Below are 14,665 nucleotides of genomic sequence, written 5' to 3'. Positions count from 1 at the left end.
ATGTTTTTAAAAATCTTACTGGTGTTTTACTAGGTTCATAATATTTGTTTTAATATACAAAAAAGGCAGATTCTAATGGTGAGGTTTCCTATCTAAAAATGAACTGTTTTCTCACTTAATTTCTCATTTTACTTTATGCCTCTTAGTAGTAAAGTTTTCTTCTCATAGCTTTTATCTTTTTTGTTATTGTAAATGGAATATTTTATTAAATAACATATAAGCAGTTATTCTTTTTACATAACAGAACCAAAACCTTATATTAATTTAGAGAATTAAGATGGCTAATTATATTTAACATTTCAATATTCTCCTGGTATTTCCATATACACTTATGAGTTTTCCACCATATATACATATTTACAAATAATAATATTGTGTCCTACTTTCCAATTTTTATGCCTCAACTTATACACTGGCTAGTCGCTATTACATTTAGAATAATATTTATGTAAACTTATAAAATTGATGAGTATTCCTTATTTTGTTGCCAGTCTTAATGGGAATGCTTCAACTGTTTCACTATTAAGCATATGCTGGCTTCTGACTTTATATGTGTATGTTTCTATGTATATGAATAAAAGCATGGCTATATAAACACACTATCATATTAAGAAGGTAGCTGTCTACTTTAAGAATTTTTTTAGTGCTACGAATAAATGTTAAACTTTACTAAATATCTTTTGCAGCATTTATCTTTCTCTAATATGGTAAACTGAATGAACATAATGCCTAATTTTGAAACATCTTTATATTTTTGATATGACCCCCTCCTGGGTATATTATTCCTTAAATGTGCTCCTAGTCACTACATGCTAATATTTTACTTAAATATTACATCAATATATTCGTAAGTGAAATTTTCCTACAGTTTTAATTTACAACAGCTTTACCAGCATTTACAAAACTTCACCAAAACTTTTAATTTTGAGAAAATTGTAAATTCACATGGAATTTTACGACATAATTGGGAGAGATCCCATATACTCTTCACCCAGTTTCATTCTAATGGTAATATTTTGCATAACTGTAGTATAATATCACAAACAAGAAACTGTTATTAACACAATCTACCATTATTCAGATTTCCTCAGTTTTATATGCACCAGTTAATGTGCATTTAGTTTTATGAAATTTTATCCTATATGTCTAGATATCTGTGACTAGCAGACAAGATATAGAACATTTTCATCACAAGGATCTTTCCTACTAACCGTTTATATCAACAGCTAACTCCCTCCCTCCCCTCCAACCCTTGCCAACCAATAATCTGTTCTTTAGCTCTAATTTTTATCATTTCAAGAATGTTATAGACCTGAAAGCTTACACTACCAATGGGATAAAATTTAAAAACCTCCTAGCATAAACCTTCAAAGGCCTTCTATAAAGTGATTCCTCAAGTCTGTTACCTAACTGAAGTATCTTCTGTCTCTCTATATTATCTGTTTACATATTCACAGTTTAAACTTTAGTCAAAATTTACTGTCCTCCAGAATCCATTCATAATCACCCTAACTACCAATAACTTCAGTATACTAAACATTGTGGAAAATAAGATAGTCTATAAAATCCATTTTCCAGTCACCTAAATATTAGTTTTAGTACCCAAAACCCTTAATCTATTCTGAATAGAAACTCAGAACACACTATACAACTGCCTTTCCAAAAGAGAACATAAAACACAATTTAACTTTCTGAATATATTTATGTCTACTTTATTTTAGCTTTTTTGTCTTGTCCTATACTACCAAGTTCTTCATTCCTACTAGACTCAAGAGTGTATACTTTAGCAATAACTTCTTTGTCTACAACTTTGCAATCCTAAAAGGAGTAAAAAAATTTTAACCCAGTTTATTAAAATTGTATTAACAATTCACATTTAGCTAGATTTGTAATAAAGGCCTAAAGTGCTTTCCTGTGTGTAAAGAAACAACTTTTGGCATTTGAGTACAATAGTATCTACTTCTGTTTAGTCTTCTTTATTTTAGATTTTTCAAAAACAAAGGGGACCAGAAAAGCAATCCTAACATACTTTATGTTTTGTCTTGCGGGTTTATTGGGAGGGGATGAAGGGAGGTATTGCAAAATTAATGAAAACAGCTATTAACTATAGAACTATAAGAGGTATTCCAGAAGAGGTCTCATAGTATTAAATAGTAGTAGTAGTAAGCTATAGCTTAAGAGTAGTAAATAGCTTACTACAGGGGCCAATTTGGGTCCCTACTACTAAAGCACAATAAAGTTTTCCTAGCACCATCTTGGAATAAGTTTCTAGTTAACTGACAAAATATACTCATTTGGAAGAGTGTTAAAAGCAGCAACTTACTCGCAGAAGCTGAAGTCACAGTTTCAACAGCTTTGGAGGCATCTGTATCTTTTCTATTTAAAAGAAGGAAAATTTAAGTTCTAAACCTTCTAAAGATGCAAAGCTTAAATCTAAAAAAGTTTAAAGTAATTCAGTTTAAACACTACCATTTAAATTGGAACCAGGGTGATAAAACATTAAACATGAAGTTGTAAAAACAAAAACTTTAATTCATATGCATTCATTCTCACATATGAAATCATGGAATCACTTACTTGAAAGTAGATGCAGATGCTTTCTTTGAATCTGCTGTCTTTTTCTTCACCTCTTTATTCTACGAAGAAAAAATATTTTGAAGAAGAAAAATTTAGCTTCTCCCCCAGTTATAAAACGCTTTAGAAAATATAGAAAAGCATAATAGCAAAAAACAAACCACACTTAAAATCTTCCAACCCTAAAGAATGCATATTACCCATTTCTTTCTCTTTAAAGATTTTATTTATTTATTTTTAGAGAGAGGAGGAGGGAAGGAGAAGAAGAGGGAGAGAAACATCCATGCGTGGTTGCCTCTTACACGCCCCCAATTGGGGAGTTGGCCTGCAACTCAGGCATGTGCCCTGAGAATCAAACTAGTGACCTTTTGGTTTGGAGGCCAGTGCTCCATCCACTGAGCTACACCATCCAAGGCTGCATATGACCCATTTCTATTTAGACATAGAATAAAAATATTGTCTTCAATCTGTGATAACACATGGCATCATTTTATATTCTACCTTTTACCACTCATCTACATTTTATTATCACTATCTTAAAAACATTATTTCAAATAGCACTATGACATTTCAGGTGTCTGCTATCACGCTGATCCAATCTACCACTACCTTTTGCTTTAATTACTAAAATAACCTTGTAACAGTACCTCTGCTTCTGCCCTTGCCTTTTTACCCACCTCCACTCTATTCTCAGTACAGATCTTGCCATTCCTAAGGCTCAAGACATTTCGTCACACTCAGAGAAAAAGCCAATACTTACAATGGCCTATAGGAGTTTACACCCTCTAGCCCAAATCACTATATAGCTCTTCCTGTATTTCTCTGCTTCCAACCCCAAGCATCCTTTATCCTCCTCAAACAAGCAATACATGTGGACTTGCAGTTGCTGTTCTTTCTGTCTGGAATGCTCTGAATCCAGAGAATGGCCTGCTCCCTCACCTCTATCAGGTGTTTGCTCTTTCATAACTGCTTTATTCAAAGTTGCGTAGTGCCTCATTCCCCAACAAGAGCACTTCTATTTTGCTTTCCTGTTATTTTTCTCCACAATACTTGCTAACACACATAATATGTATACTTTTCTGATTTCCTGTGGTCTTTCTCTCCCTAGCCCTTGAATTCTGAAAACTCCGTCAGAGTAGGGACTCTGTTTTGTTCACTACTATCTCCAGTGCCTAAAATCATGCTTGGTAATTAATGAACATTCAGTAAATATATGTTAAACTGATCTGAACTTCAGAGTAATTGTCATGTTATTTTACATTTTCTGCTTTCATGAATCCTTGCCATTTCCTTTTGCACTACATAGAATTTTACCCAAATGCCTCCCTCACCCCAATGAGTTAAGACATTCAGCCTCCTACTTCTTTATTCTACTAGTGGTTATTTTCAATTAAAAAATTGATACCATTGATTTCCTCTGTATAAACGTAAAAATTCAGTCCTTACCCCTTGGCTACATACCAATTATTGATAATACATTTGAGCAATATTGTACTTTTAAGCGACATTTTTTGCTATTTGTTTTTTATAAAATTACTTCAATCTTACTGTTTAAATGGTTTTATTGCTCATTAACAATAATTTCTACAGTAATATTTTAGGAAAGACTTATAAAGTACTTTATGAGCCCATGCATGTCTGAGAATACTGTTCTAGCACACAATTTAACACTTGACTTGATAGAGCTGTACTGAACTGCAATGAATCAAATCTTTCCCACTCAACCTTGAAAACGTATTGCTCTGCTTCCTAGAGCTAGACTATTCCTTTTTACAGTTATACTGTTTCTGGCTGGACCACTATAGGTTGCCTCTCCATAACTATGAAATTCAAAATCTTCACCAGTATTTAAAAGTGGTGTCTTCCTTCTGTAATTCCAGTTATATGTAGTTTGGATCTCCTAGATGTACCCACTATGTTTTTCCTCTTCCTCATTTTAGGATCTTTAACCTTCTAAATAGACTAACCTCCAAGAAGGTTGGAAGCACATGTTTCATTCACCAACTACAAGATCTGCAGACATCACAATGCCTGACACTTAACAGATGTTTAAAGTCTTTGAATTCAAATGAAATTAAACTCTCATCTGAATTGATTGTGTCTTTTTGGTTTTATCTCCTTGTTATTCATTATATTTTCCATAATGCTCAAACCAGTGTGTACTGCTTCCCAGCACTGTTTTTCATTTCTATGAAAATCTTGGATCTTAGTTGACTACTTGTTTGAGGTTTGATATAATGTCCCCACAAATCTCGCTGAATACACTGAACTGAAATTTTAAAAATCTTGGGGTTTTCGTTTGATTTTGCAGAGGATTGAGCTGCAGCACTATTTCACAGTTGCAACAGTTTGTTTGTTGAAGATTTTGATCATTCTTTTTTCTAGATCAAGGGCCCCTGCTTCTTTATGGAAAATTTTTGAGTATAGCCATGTGTCCATTTCTCTGGAAAAAAAGAATGCTTGCTTTCATCACATTATTGGTAGGAGCAATATAGAGTAGCTCAACAACAACAACAACAACAACAACAACAACAACAACATTAACATAAGCATCATTGTTAAGAATTTATTTCTGGCCCTCACTGGTGTGGCTCAGTGGGTTAAGCATCATCTTGCAAACTAAAAGTTCACCAGTTCGATTCCCAGTCAGGGCACATGCCTGAGATGCAGCCTGGGTCCCTGGTTGGGGGTAGTGTGAAACCAACTGATGTTTCTTTCCCTTTCTTTCTCCCTTCTCCTCTAACAATAAATAAATAAAATCTTTTAAAAAAACAAACAAACTGATGTCTAGACTGGCTTATAATTAAAAAACAAGGTAACTGACTTTCTGTCAATGTATAGACTATACTAAATCCTTTGAGTTTAAATACAGGGATGTAGGAAACTTTTACCTTTTCTTTAAGATTTCTTTATTGATTACAAGAAGTACCAAATAGAGAGAATGTTCTGCAAATCACTATCAGAGTTAAAGGCAGTCCTAACATGAAACATCAAATGTAGGGAGAAAAGTCTTTTCTTGGTTTTGACTGTTCACGTGAAAATTATGATCCAGACCAAGAAAGCTATAGCACTACCTTTCTTTTTTCTAGTTTGGGCTTCCAGTCTCTTTTGTACTTGCTCTGACAGGAAAACTTGAGGTTTTCCCTATGGTAACAGGCTGAAAAGATTATCTCCATATATTTCCAACCTGAAGAATAACCAGAGTTCTATTGGGGATCCCCCTTCAGTCAATACCTAAACCTGACACTTTGTCACAAGGAATCTTGAGTTAGCCTTCTAAGGTTCCTTCAACTCAATACCATCCAAACCATATTTACTTGAAGAATATCAATGTTTTTGAAAGGTGGATGGTATGTTTTCTAGTTTCCAATGCTGACACTTTCCACTATGCATTTTTATGAATATCAGGATAGTAGATATGGTATGGCCCTTGGACTTAAATCTATTTGAAATACTCTAATACACTAAATGCATCCTTACCTATTTTCCCAGATTGAACTTTTCAGAATAAATGAAGACTGACCTTTTTCCCCAGTTCTCCAAATTTAATGATCAGCCAGATCTTGGCTCAACAGTCACTGGTATAATCTGTTTTTCTCTTCTATTCTCAGGGTTACTAATCTACTAAAAATTGTTCTATTATCAGAATAAGCTGATGACTATATTAGCAATTTGGACTTGAGTGATCTTTTCTCTTCTCCCCTTTAATCAACCACCTAAGCTTTCTTTGCCTTCAGTCATTTGCCCCACTAATTCATTGTTCCAGATGAATCTTTTTAAGCCATCCATTTCATTAGGTCATACAGCTAGCTACTCAAATAATATTTAACTGTCTACAGGATAATTTAAGTTCTTAAATTATGCATTTGATTCAATTCTTGCTCTCCCTTAACCTCTTCTGCAACTAGAGGTGACTATGTATCACAGTTCTGTTAAGTCAAATGTGGGTGAAAGTTGTTCATTCTTACCAGAAAAAAGGGGGGAAAAAAAAATCAAAACCCATTTTGTTCTTCATTTTTATTCCTTTCCTTCTGCTTCGAAGATAGAACTGATGCCAAAAGGCAAAGCAACCACCTTACAACTGAGGATGAAAAGTATATGCTAAAGATGGGGGAACAGATAAAACAAAAAGGCTGGGTTTCTACAGCTATTATGGAACTGCAGTACAGAACATAAACAACCTACCTGTAGATTTCCTGTTATGAGGGGGAAAAAAAAAACAACAAAAAACCCTTATTTGTTCAACACTGTTGAAAATAAAAGAAATTCCAAATGACAAAATTGGTAATGACCAGAGTTACTACATAATTCCTTACTCAAAAAAGGACAATGGGACTAAATAAATGGCATGCAGCAGTTGTAAACTAGTAGAAAATAAAAAATAAAAATAAAAATCCTTTCTCTAATAGAAAGTTAAATATTTATGATACATACAAGTGAATATAAATAAGAAATAAACTCAACACGCCCTCCAAAAAGTACAAGAACATTATGGAAAAAAATAGAACGACACTAAATAAAATCTAAAAAAATTAAGAGATAACCATGTTTTTGGATAGAAAGACAGTATTATAAAAACATCAATACAAATTCAGTAAGTATCAATTAAACTTCCAATCAAATTTTTCAGAGAACTTAAGCTAATTCTAAAACTAATATGTAGGAATGAATGTTCAGGATTAAACAAAATAAATTTAAATAAAGAACAAAGAAAAACAATTCTACTAGGAAAAACAGGCAAATATTATATTATGACAATTGAAATCACACAGCATTGGCACAAAAATAAAAGACTGATGTAACAGAACAGTCAGAAACACATTATGTATATAGGGTAATTTAAAGACATGAAGGTAGCTTTCAAATAAACAAGAAAAAGCAAATTAGGTATAAATGATGTTGAGCTAATTGGCTACACATTTTGGAAACAATATTCATCCCAATCACACATTATACCACGTTACAGATTTAAGAAGTAATGAAAGCTTGTATTTTTGAAAATGGTATAGAGCTTTCCTCAAACAAGACAAAAGGGGGAAAAAAGCCATAAGAGAAAAAAAACCAATAAACCTGTGTACATGGAAATTAAAAACTTTATACATGTATACATACAAACACAGACTGTAAGAAAATAGTTCTAGTATAAAATACAAAAGTACGTAGTATAATGAACAACTTCAGATCAAATTTTAAAAAGACAACGTAATAGAAAAACTGTGGAAAATATATATATATACAACTCACTAAACAGTAATAAAAATAGCTAATAATTATATTTAAAAATTTTTGAAGTTCAATATAAATCTGGAAAATGCAAGACCAAATACCATATTTTACATACTGTATTTGAAAACTGAAAACATTAAGATACTATTGATAATACAGAAGTGCCAGTATGTTCATAAGTGATCACTGTAAATTATTACAACTAGTTAATGGGCAATCTGGTATTACCTCTTACTGTATATCCTATAACCTAACAAATTCCACTACAGATAAGGCCCAAAAGAGTTCTACATACCTCACAACTGTATTTATATAAAGTTCAAAACAGGCAAAACTCAACTATGGTATTAAAAATCAAGTTAGGGGCTACTTCTGGACAGGAAGATGGGTTGTAAGGATTTGGAAAAAGTATGCGAGGAGTTTCCAGAATGTTGTGACCTAGGTAGAGGTTTCTTTAATAGATATTTAATTCTGCAAAGTATTTTCTCCTACTCTAATGGTTGCCATTTAATACTGTGTATAAGTTATACAGTCATGCACTACCAATGACATACAACATATATGATGGTGGTCCCAAAAGAATCCCCAAGAAAATTCAGTGAATGGTTTTAGCAAAAAAAGCTTTTGTAGACTTCAACTAGGTCCTTAAAAAAGTTTGAAAACATGCACTCTTACACTGAAAGGTTTTCATTAACAGAGATGAATGTTCCTGGTGAATTATCTGCTTATAGGCAAATTATGATGAAAAAAAGAAACAACCAAGCAAACCACCATGGACATATTCCTGAAAAGAGTGACACCTCCTCAAGAAAAGGGTCAGGCAGGTGCTTCTGGAGGTAATCCAGAAGAAGCTAAGTGTTATTATAAAAGATTCGAAGCTTTAAAAAGTTTTTAAATTTATAAAGTAAAAAGTTACAGTAAGCTAAAGTTAATTATTGAAGAAAAATATTTTTTCATAAATTTAGTGTAGCTCGAGTATCCAGTATGTATAGGTCTACAGTACTGTACAGTAACGTCCTAAGCCTTCACATTCACTCACCACTCACTCATCCTGAACAACTTCCAGTCCTATAAGCTCCATTTTATATAAGTGCTCTCTATATGGATGGACCATTTTTTCTTTCACACTATTTTTACTGTGCCTTTTCTAGGTTTAGATAGGTTTAAATACACAAATATTTACCATTGTATTATAATTGCCTGCAGTACTCAGTACAGTAACATGCTGTATAGATTTGCAGCCCAGAAGCAATAGGCTATTATCATATAGCCTAGGTGTGTAGTGGGTTCTATCATCTAGGTGATGTTCCTACAATGACGAAATCACCTACAATGACACACTTCTCAGAACATATCCCTATCATTTGGCAACACATAACTGTATATGTACATATAAAGAAGTTGTTAATTTCAGTGTATTTGAATCTATACACATACAATCTGTTGTGTAAACATTTGTTTTATGCATTTTTCTGTATGTGCCAGACTTAAGCAAAAAAACTTAAAAACTTAAAAATTAATCAACAACAATAATGAAACAGGTCTAAATCCAGTTTACCTGTGCTTTTTTCTTTCCTGGGACACATACTTTCACATTTTTCCCTTTTACCAAAAGAGGTGTTGTTTCAATGTACTTCATGACTGCATTAACTGCCTCCTTAAATTCCATTTTCAAGTAAGCCTAAAATAAAATGTATTATTAGTAAAAAAAAAAAAAAACTAACTTAAAATTCTCTGTATGACTTAATAGTACTTTGTGGAACATAAAACTATGAAATGATCTCAAGTCCTTATTGTATCTCTTTTTGTCTTGATCTTTAGGATATAATTTGATCTTTAGGATGTTTTCACACAAGAAATGTAACTTTAACCTAATAGAATTTCTATACCATTACCAAGATAAGAAGAGGGAAACAGGGATCCATGGCAGGCTCACGGAACAATAAGAAACAGGAAGGGAGGACTCAATAGAAAATCAGAGACATATTTAAGGTTTCTCACAATAAAACACTACCCACTATGTTCCCTTATCTTATCTCACAACTTTAAGTTCTGCTTAGTCTAGGGCTGTTCATAGTTTTGATGAACTTTATTTTACGAGTTACAGGAATACAACCCACATGTAAAAAATACTTACTGTACTAATAACATCATTTGTTTTAGTATAAACCTACTGGTATGCTAAAGTAATAGTTGGAAAATCAAGGCCTGCCACCTGTTTTTATAAATAGTTTTGTTTTTTTTTAATTATAGCCATGCCCATTCATTTATATATTATCTATGGCTGCTTTTGTACTACAATGGCAGAGGTGAGCAGCTGCAATCCTATGGCATGCAAAGCCTAAAATTTTACTATCTTGTCCTTTACCAAAAAAGTCTGCCAAGCCATGTTCTAAAGGATACAAAATATTATGGAACCTTGTTCATTTGAATCCAAATACTTACATAACTCTCAATTAACAATTTATGTATGTTATGTATGCAGTAAAAGTAACTAAAGATCTAATAACAGTCTTCATAAAGCAATAACTATGTATGTATTTTCAGAACAGTCTGAACAACTAACCTCCTTTCTATATGGAACAATCAGGACATCATTAACTTTTCCAAATGGTTGAAATATTTCTATAATATCTTCTTCAGTATAACCATCCTCTGGCAGTTCAGATATAAGAAGAACTGAACCATAATACAAAGGCTGGTCTTTCCGAAGCTATTTTGGGGATAAAAGAAAATTTAAAACAAACCAAATTAATGCATGAAGGCACTAATAATAATTCTCAATATAAACTCATCTACCATTAATCTTAAGTCCTTTACACAGTCTTTTCTACATATTTTAGCACAATTAAAAAATATTTAAATGCTATAGAAAAGTGGTAAGAAATGTTTTATATTTTACCACTCAAACCCATCAGTAGTAATGAGTTTATAGGTAACCAATCACAATGCTCTTTTCTGTTCAGAAGCATTATATAACAAACGAGACCTATGGAGTGGTCCAAAACTATGAATATTTTTCTATTATTAATCTGCACGGCCCATTACTAATAATGCTAAAATTATAGCTTTGTTCACTGTATTCTAATAACTGAAAATATCTTAATAGCTGTAATATTTTTAAAGGCTCCTATATAATACATATAATTTAAATAAACATATATCAAATTTACCACCTACGGTAAAAAACTTAAAAAGAAAACTTAAAAACTCCTACTGCCACCACCTAGAAAACTTGAAGCAAAATGAAAAGCAAAAAACAAAAAACCATTACAGACTAATTCAGCTTTTTCAAAATTTCCAACATTTCTTCCCAATGCTCTTTAAAATAATGTCATTATGAGTTGATAATTTTAAGTTTATCCTTCCAAATATAAGGTCTTTGCGGCAGGGAACTGTAGTTGTTTAAAGTACTTAGTGTCAAGAGTCGAGTCGGCAGCCGTCCGTCTCGAGAGACGATGGTGTAGCTTCTTAAGAGTCTATCTGCACCGCCGAGAATGGTTGTGCAGTCCGACTCGGGAGTGACACGGTATCTGTCTCCTCCCGTGTTGAATCGACATCTTGCGATGACGCTGGAGTGTCCTCTCCAGTGAAGCTGAAGCTACAGAGCCTCGAGAGAGATGGTGTAGCTTCTTAAGAGTCTTATCTGCACCGCCGAGAATGGCTGTGCAGTCCGACTCGGGAGTGACACGGTATCTGTCTCCTCCCGTGTTGAATCGACATCTTGCTATGACGCTGGAGTGTCCTCTCCAGTGAAGCTGAAGCTACAGAGCCTGGGCGGGGTGATATGGAGGGTCTGCTGTTGCCCATGCAGCAGACCCCCCCTCTCTTCGCAGCTGAAGGATCCAAGGGAAAGACGGAGTCAATACAGCTTGGCTTCAGGTGCGCCGCAGGAGTTGCCAGTGTTGACTACAACGTCAAACCGCCTTAGGGACTCCGGCTCCGGATTTTCTGTCGGGGTTTACTCCCTTAGCCTTTCCCCTGAAGAGGTATGCCGCAAGGCAGCGGAGGTTTTTTGGAATCAGAGTTTTCCTTCTCTGTGTCAAGAGTAATGTGTACCTAAATACTTAAAAACTTTTTAATATTACAACAAAGTAAACATTTAATAATCTTGCCTATTAGGAGTTACTCTGACAAACTCAAGGTGTTTTATATATTATTTACTATAATAATAATTTAATTAACAGACAATACACCTCAGTACTGTAACAGGTTAAAAGTCACAAAACACCAAACAGTACCCAGAAAACAGACTATTCTACACTGAACAACAAAGTATTTGATTTCTGGACTGGGCTGCAAAATGTATATAACAGCTTGAAATGATCAATTCTCAGTAGACTAACTCTTTATAGCTTACTAACAAAGATTACAAAAACTCATTAATGCTACTGATGATTACATTCACTTTCCCAATCAGACAGCAAAAACTCATCATGATCTGCTTATGTGACTGCCAAAAACAGCAAACCACCAAAATGTCCTCACTTTTGCTAGATCAAATGCGAAACCTCTAGGATTTGTAAACAATAAGGTTTTGAACTGTACTGTACTTCTATTAATTTGTTTTAAAAACCAATAAAATATTCTATAACACAGAATTTAACAAGTCATGATTTTAAACTCTTGATAAAACAAAAATTAAAAAATTCAGACAATTCTGTTTTCTCTTTGTCATAATAGCAAATGTATGCACAGACTTGCACTAACAAATTAAAGAACTACTGACCTTACGCTGGAGAGGAACGGCTTTATCAGACGCCTGTTTACATTCTGATAAGGTGCCATCATCAAGATTCTTTGTTTTGTAGCGAGTAGAATGTCCTCCTAAATTTGAATCATTCTTTGTAAAGCCTGTAGATTTAACTGTTGGCTTTGATCCACTGCCAGTTTTAGGCTTTTGTGCTGGTGACTGTCCTCCTTCAACTGCTTCAAAATGCTTCTGCTTAATGAATTCTGACACATGTCCAGATCGTTGTGCTACATCTTCTAATGCTCTTTTTCTATCTAGTAAGAAGAATATAAATACTACCTTAATTGAACATAACTTAAGGTAGGAACCATCTCATCACATTATTATTATTTTTCTTTTATCCTCACCAGAGGACATTTTTCATTGCTTTTTGGAGAGAGGGAAAGAGAAACATTGACATGAGAGAGAAGCACCCATTGGCTGCCTCTTGCATGTGCCTGGATGGGAATCCATACACGCCTGTACTGGGATCAAAGCCGCAACCTAGGTTACGTGCCCTGGGACTCGAGCCTGCAACCTTTGCCTACGGGCAACAGTCTAACCAACTGAACTATACAGGCCAGGGCTCATTATATTATCATAATAATAATAAGAATTCCTCAACTGCTGAAATATTTATCACAAAGAGCCACTGTCAGGTCAAACGGAGCATATACACACAACAAATTCTTAGTCTTTAATTCTTCATTCAGGCTTTTACGTGAAATTCCTTTACTTAGGGAGCTTCTCTTACATCAGTGGTCCTCAAATCTCTGGTTTTCGTATCCCTCTACGCTCTTAAAATTAGATTCCTCTAAAATTTTTTTTTGTATTTACTGTGTTAAGAAACCAAAATAGTATTTTTAAGACATTTATTGATTTAATAATAATAAACTTGTATGTTCACATAAATAATATTTTTATGAAAAGCCCCAATTCTCAAAACAAAAAATTTAGATGAATACCACCACTGTACCTTTTCCCAAACACTTTAATGTTGGGCTTAAGAGAGGATACCTAAATCCTCATATCTGCTTGTGCATGCATTCTGCTGGATACATTATTCTGGGTGAAATACATAGAAAATCCAGCTTCACATAGACATGAACTTAGTTAGAATAGGGAAGACCTCTGAAAATATATCCAAGAATATATGTAATACATACTAGAGCAATTTCTGGAAAGGTCACTAAACCAATCAACACCCAGGTCGAAAATATAAATAATTTCAAAAAGCTTCAAATTAATTCACAGAAGACAAGTCTATAATCAATTACTAAGGCAAACTAAGATGTCTGTGTATCCTTGATTTTTTAAATTGATGGTGAGTGAATATACATACTGTTGCACATTTCTTCTAATAGTTAATAAAGGGAAGAAAAGTTAGGATGTGGGTCAGATTTCATATAGCAATTCTAAAATTTAACAAAATAGAATATTTCATTTCTTAAAAAGTTTAAAAAGAGCTGGGGGGAGAATAGCTCATATGTCAACTTTTGTTAAATCTTTAGATAAAGTCACCATTTCAAGCTTATTAATAATATACAAATATAAAACTTCAAACAAACAAAAAAACCTAAAAAATTTTAGTCAAAATAAGTAGACTTATTCATAATTATAAGTGTACCTGATGATCTCACTGATCTCCTTGATATCCTTTCAGGGCTAACTGATCGATAGCTCTTGGGGCTGCCTCTAAATGGAATTCTCATTCGATACGGTGAACGGGACCTGGATCTGTATCTAGGAATGAAACTATGGCAAATTCTTGGACTTCGACTTCTTGGTCTATATATATAACATGTTGGGCTTCGAGATCGATGAAATCTGTGACTTGAGCTTGATCTCCTAGAATGTCTAGGACTGGGAGAATGAGAACGTCTTCTTGGAGTTTCATTTTCTTTTCTATTGCCTTCATTTCTACAAAGTACAAAAAAGACACAAAAGATTCAGCAATTTTGTGTAAATTTAGGCTATTTTTTAAAAGTTTAAGCTATTTAAATGACACAAGTGCCTTCTTAAAAACAGACTATTAACAATATCAAACTCTGATATTACCTATTTATTAAAAATAAAACCTTATTTGTTATGATGTAATTTAGCCTTGAGAGAAATAAAAAGTCAGAACAGATG

General features: G+C 33.5%; 1 protein-coding gene across 5 annotated transcripts in view; it reads right to left on the bottom strand.

Annotated features, from left to right (window-relative positions):
* ZNF638 (zinc finger protein 638) overlaps window positions 1-14,665 on the bottom strand; it is a 150,586-nt gene that overhangs the window by 29,828 nt on the left and 106,093 nt on the right. For all 5 annotated transcript variants that reach the window (XM_090281505.1, XM_090281501.1, XM_090281504.1 and 2 more), the window contains 6 exons: window positions 14,160-14,452; window positions 12,530-12,807; window positions 10,367-10,513; window positions 9,359-9,481; window positions 2,578-2,636; window positions 2,324-2,376 (listed from right to left, as the gene is read on the bottom strand). In XM_090281505.1, coding sequence (XP_090137631.1) covers window positions 2,324-2,376; window positions 2,578-2,636; window positions 9,359-9,481; window positions 10,367-10,513; window positions 12,530-12,807; window positions 14,160-14,452 — 953 coding nt within the window. The remainder of the gene's footprint in view (window positions 1-2,323; window positions 2,377-2,577; window positions 2,637-9,358; window positions 9,482-10,366; window positions 10,514-12,529; window positions 12,808-14,159; window positions 14,453-14,665) is intronic.

This window comes from Furipterus horrens, unplaced genomic scaffold (genome assembly GCF_987537825.1).
Source record: "Furipterus horrens unplaced genomic scaffold, mFurHor1.1.pri manual_scaffold_6, whole genome shotgun sequence".
In the NCBI taxonomy this organism is placed as follows: domain Eukaryota; kingdom Metazoa; phylum Chordata; class Mammalia; order Chiroptera; family Furipteridae; genus Furipterus; species Furipterus horrens.
This window is presented reverse-complemented; position numbering and strand designations above follow the sequence as displayed.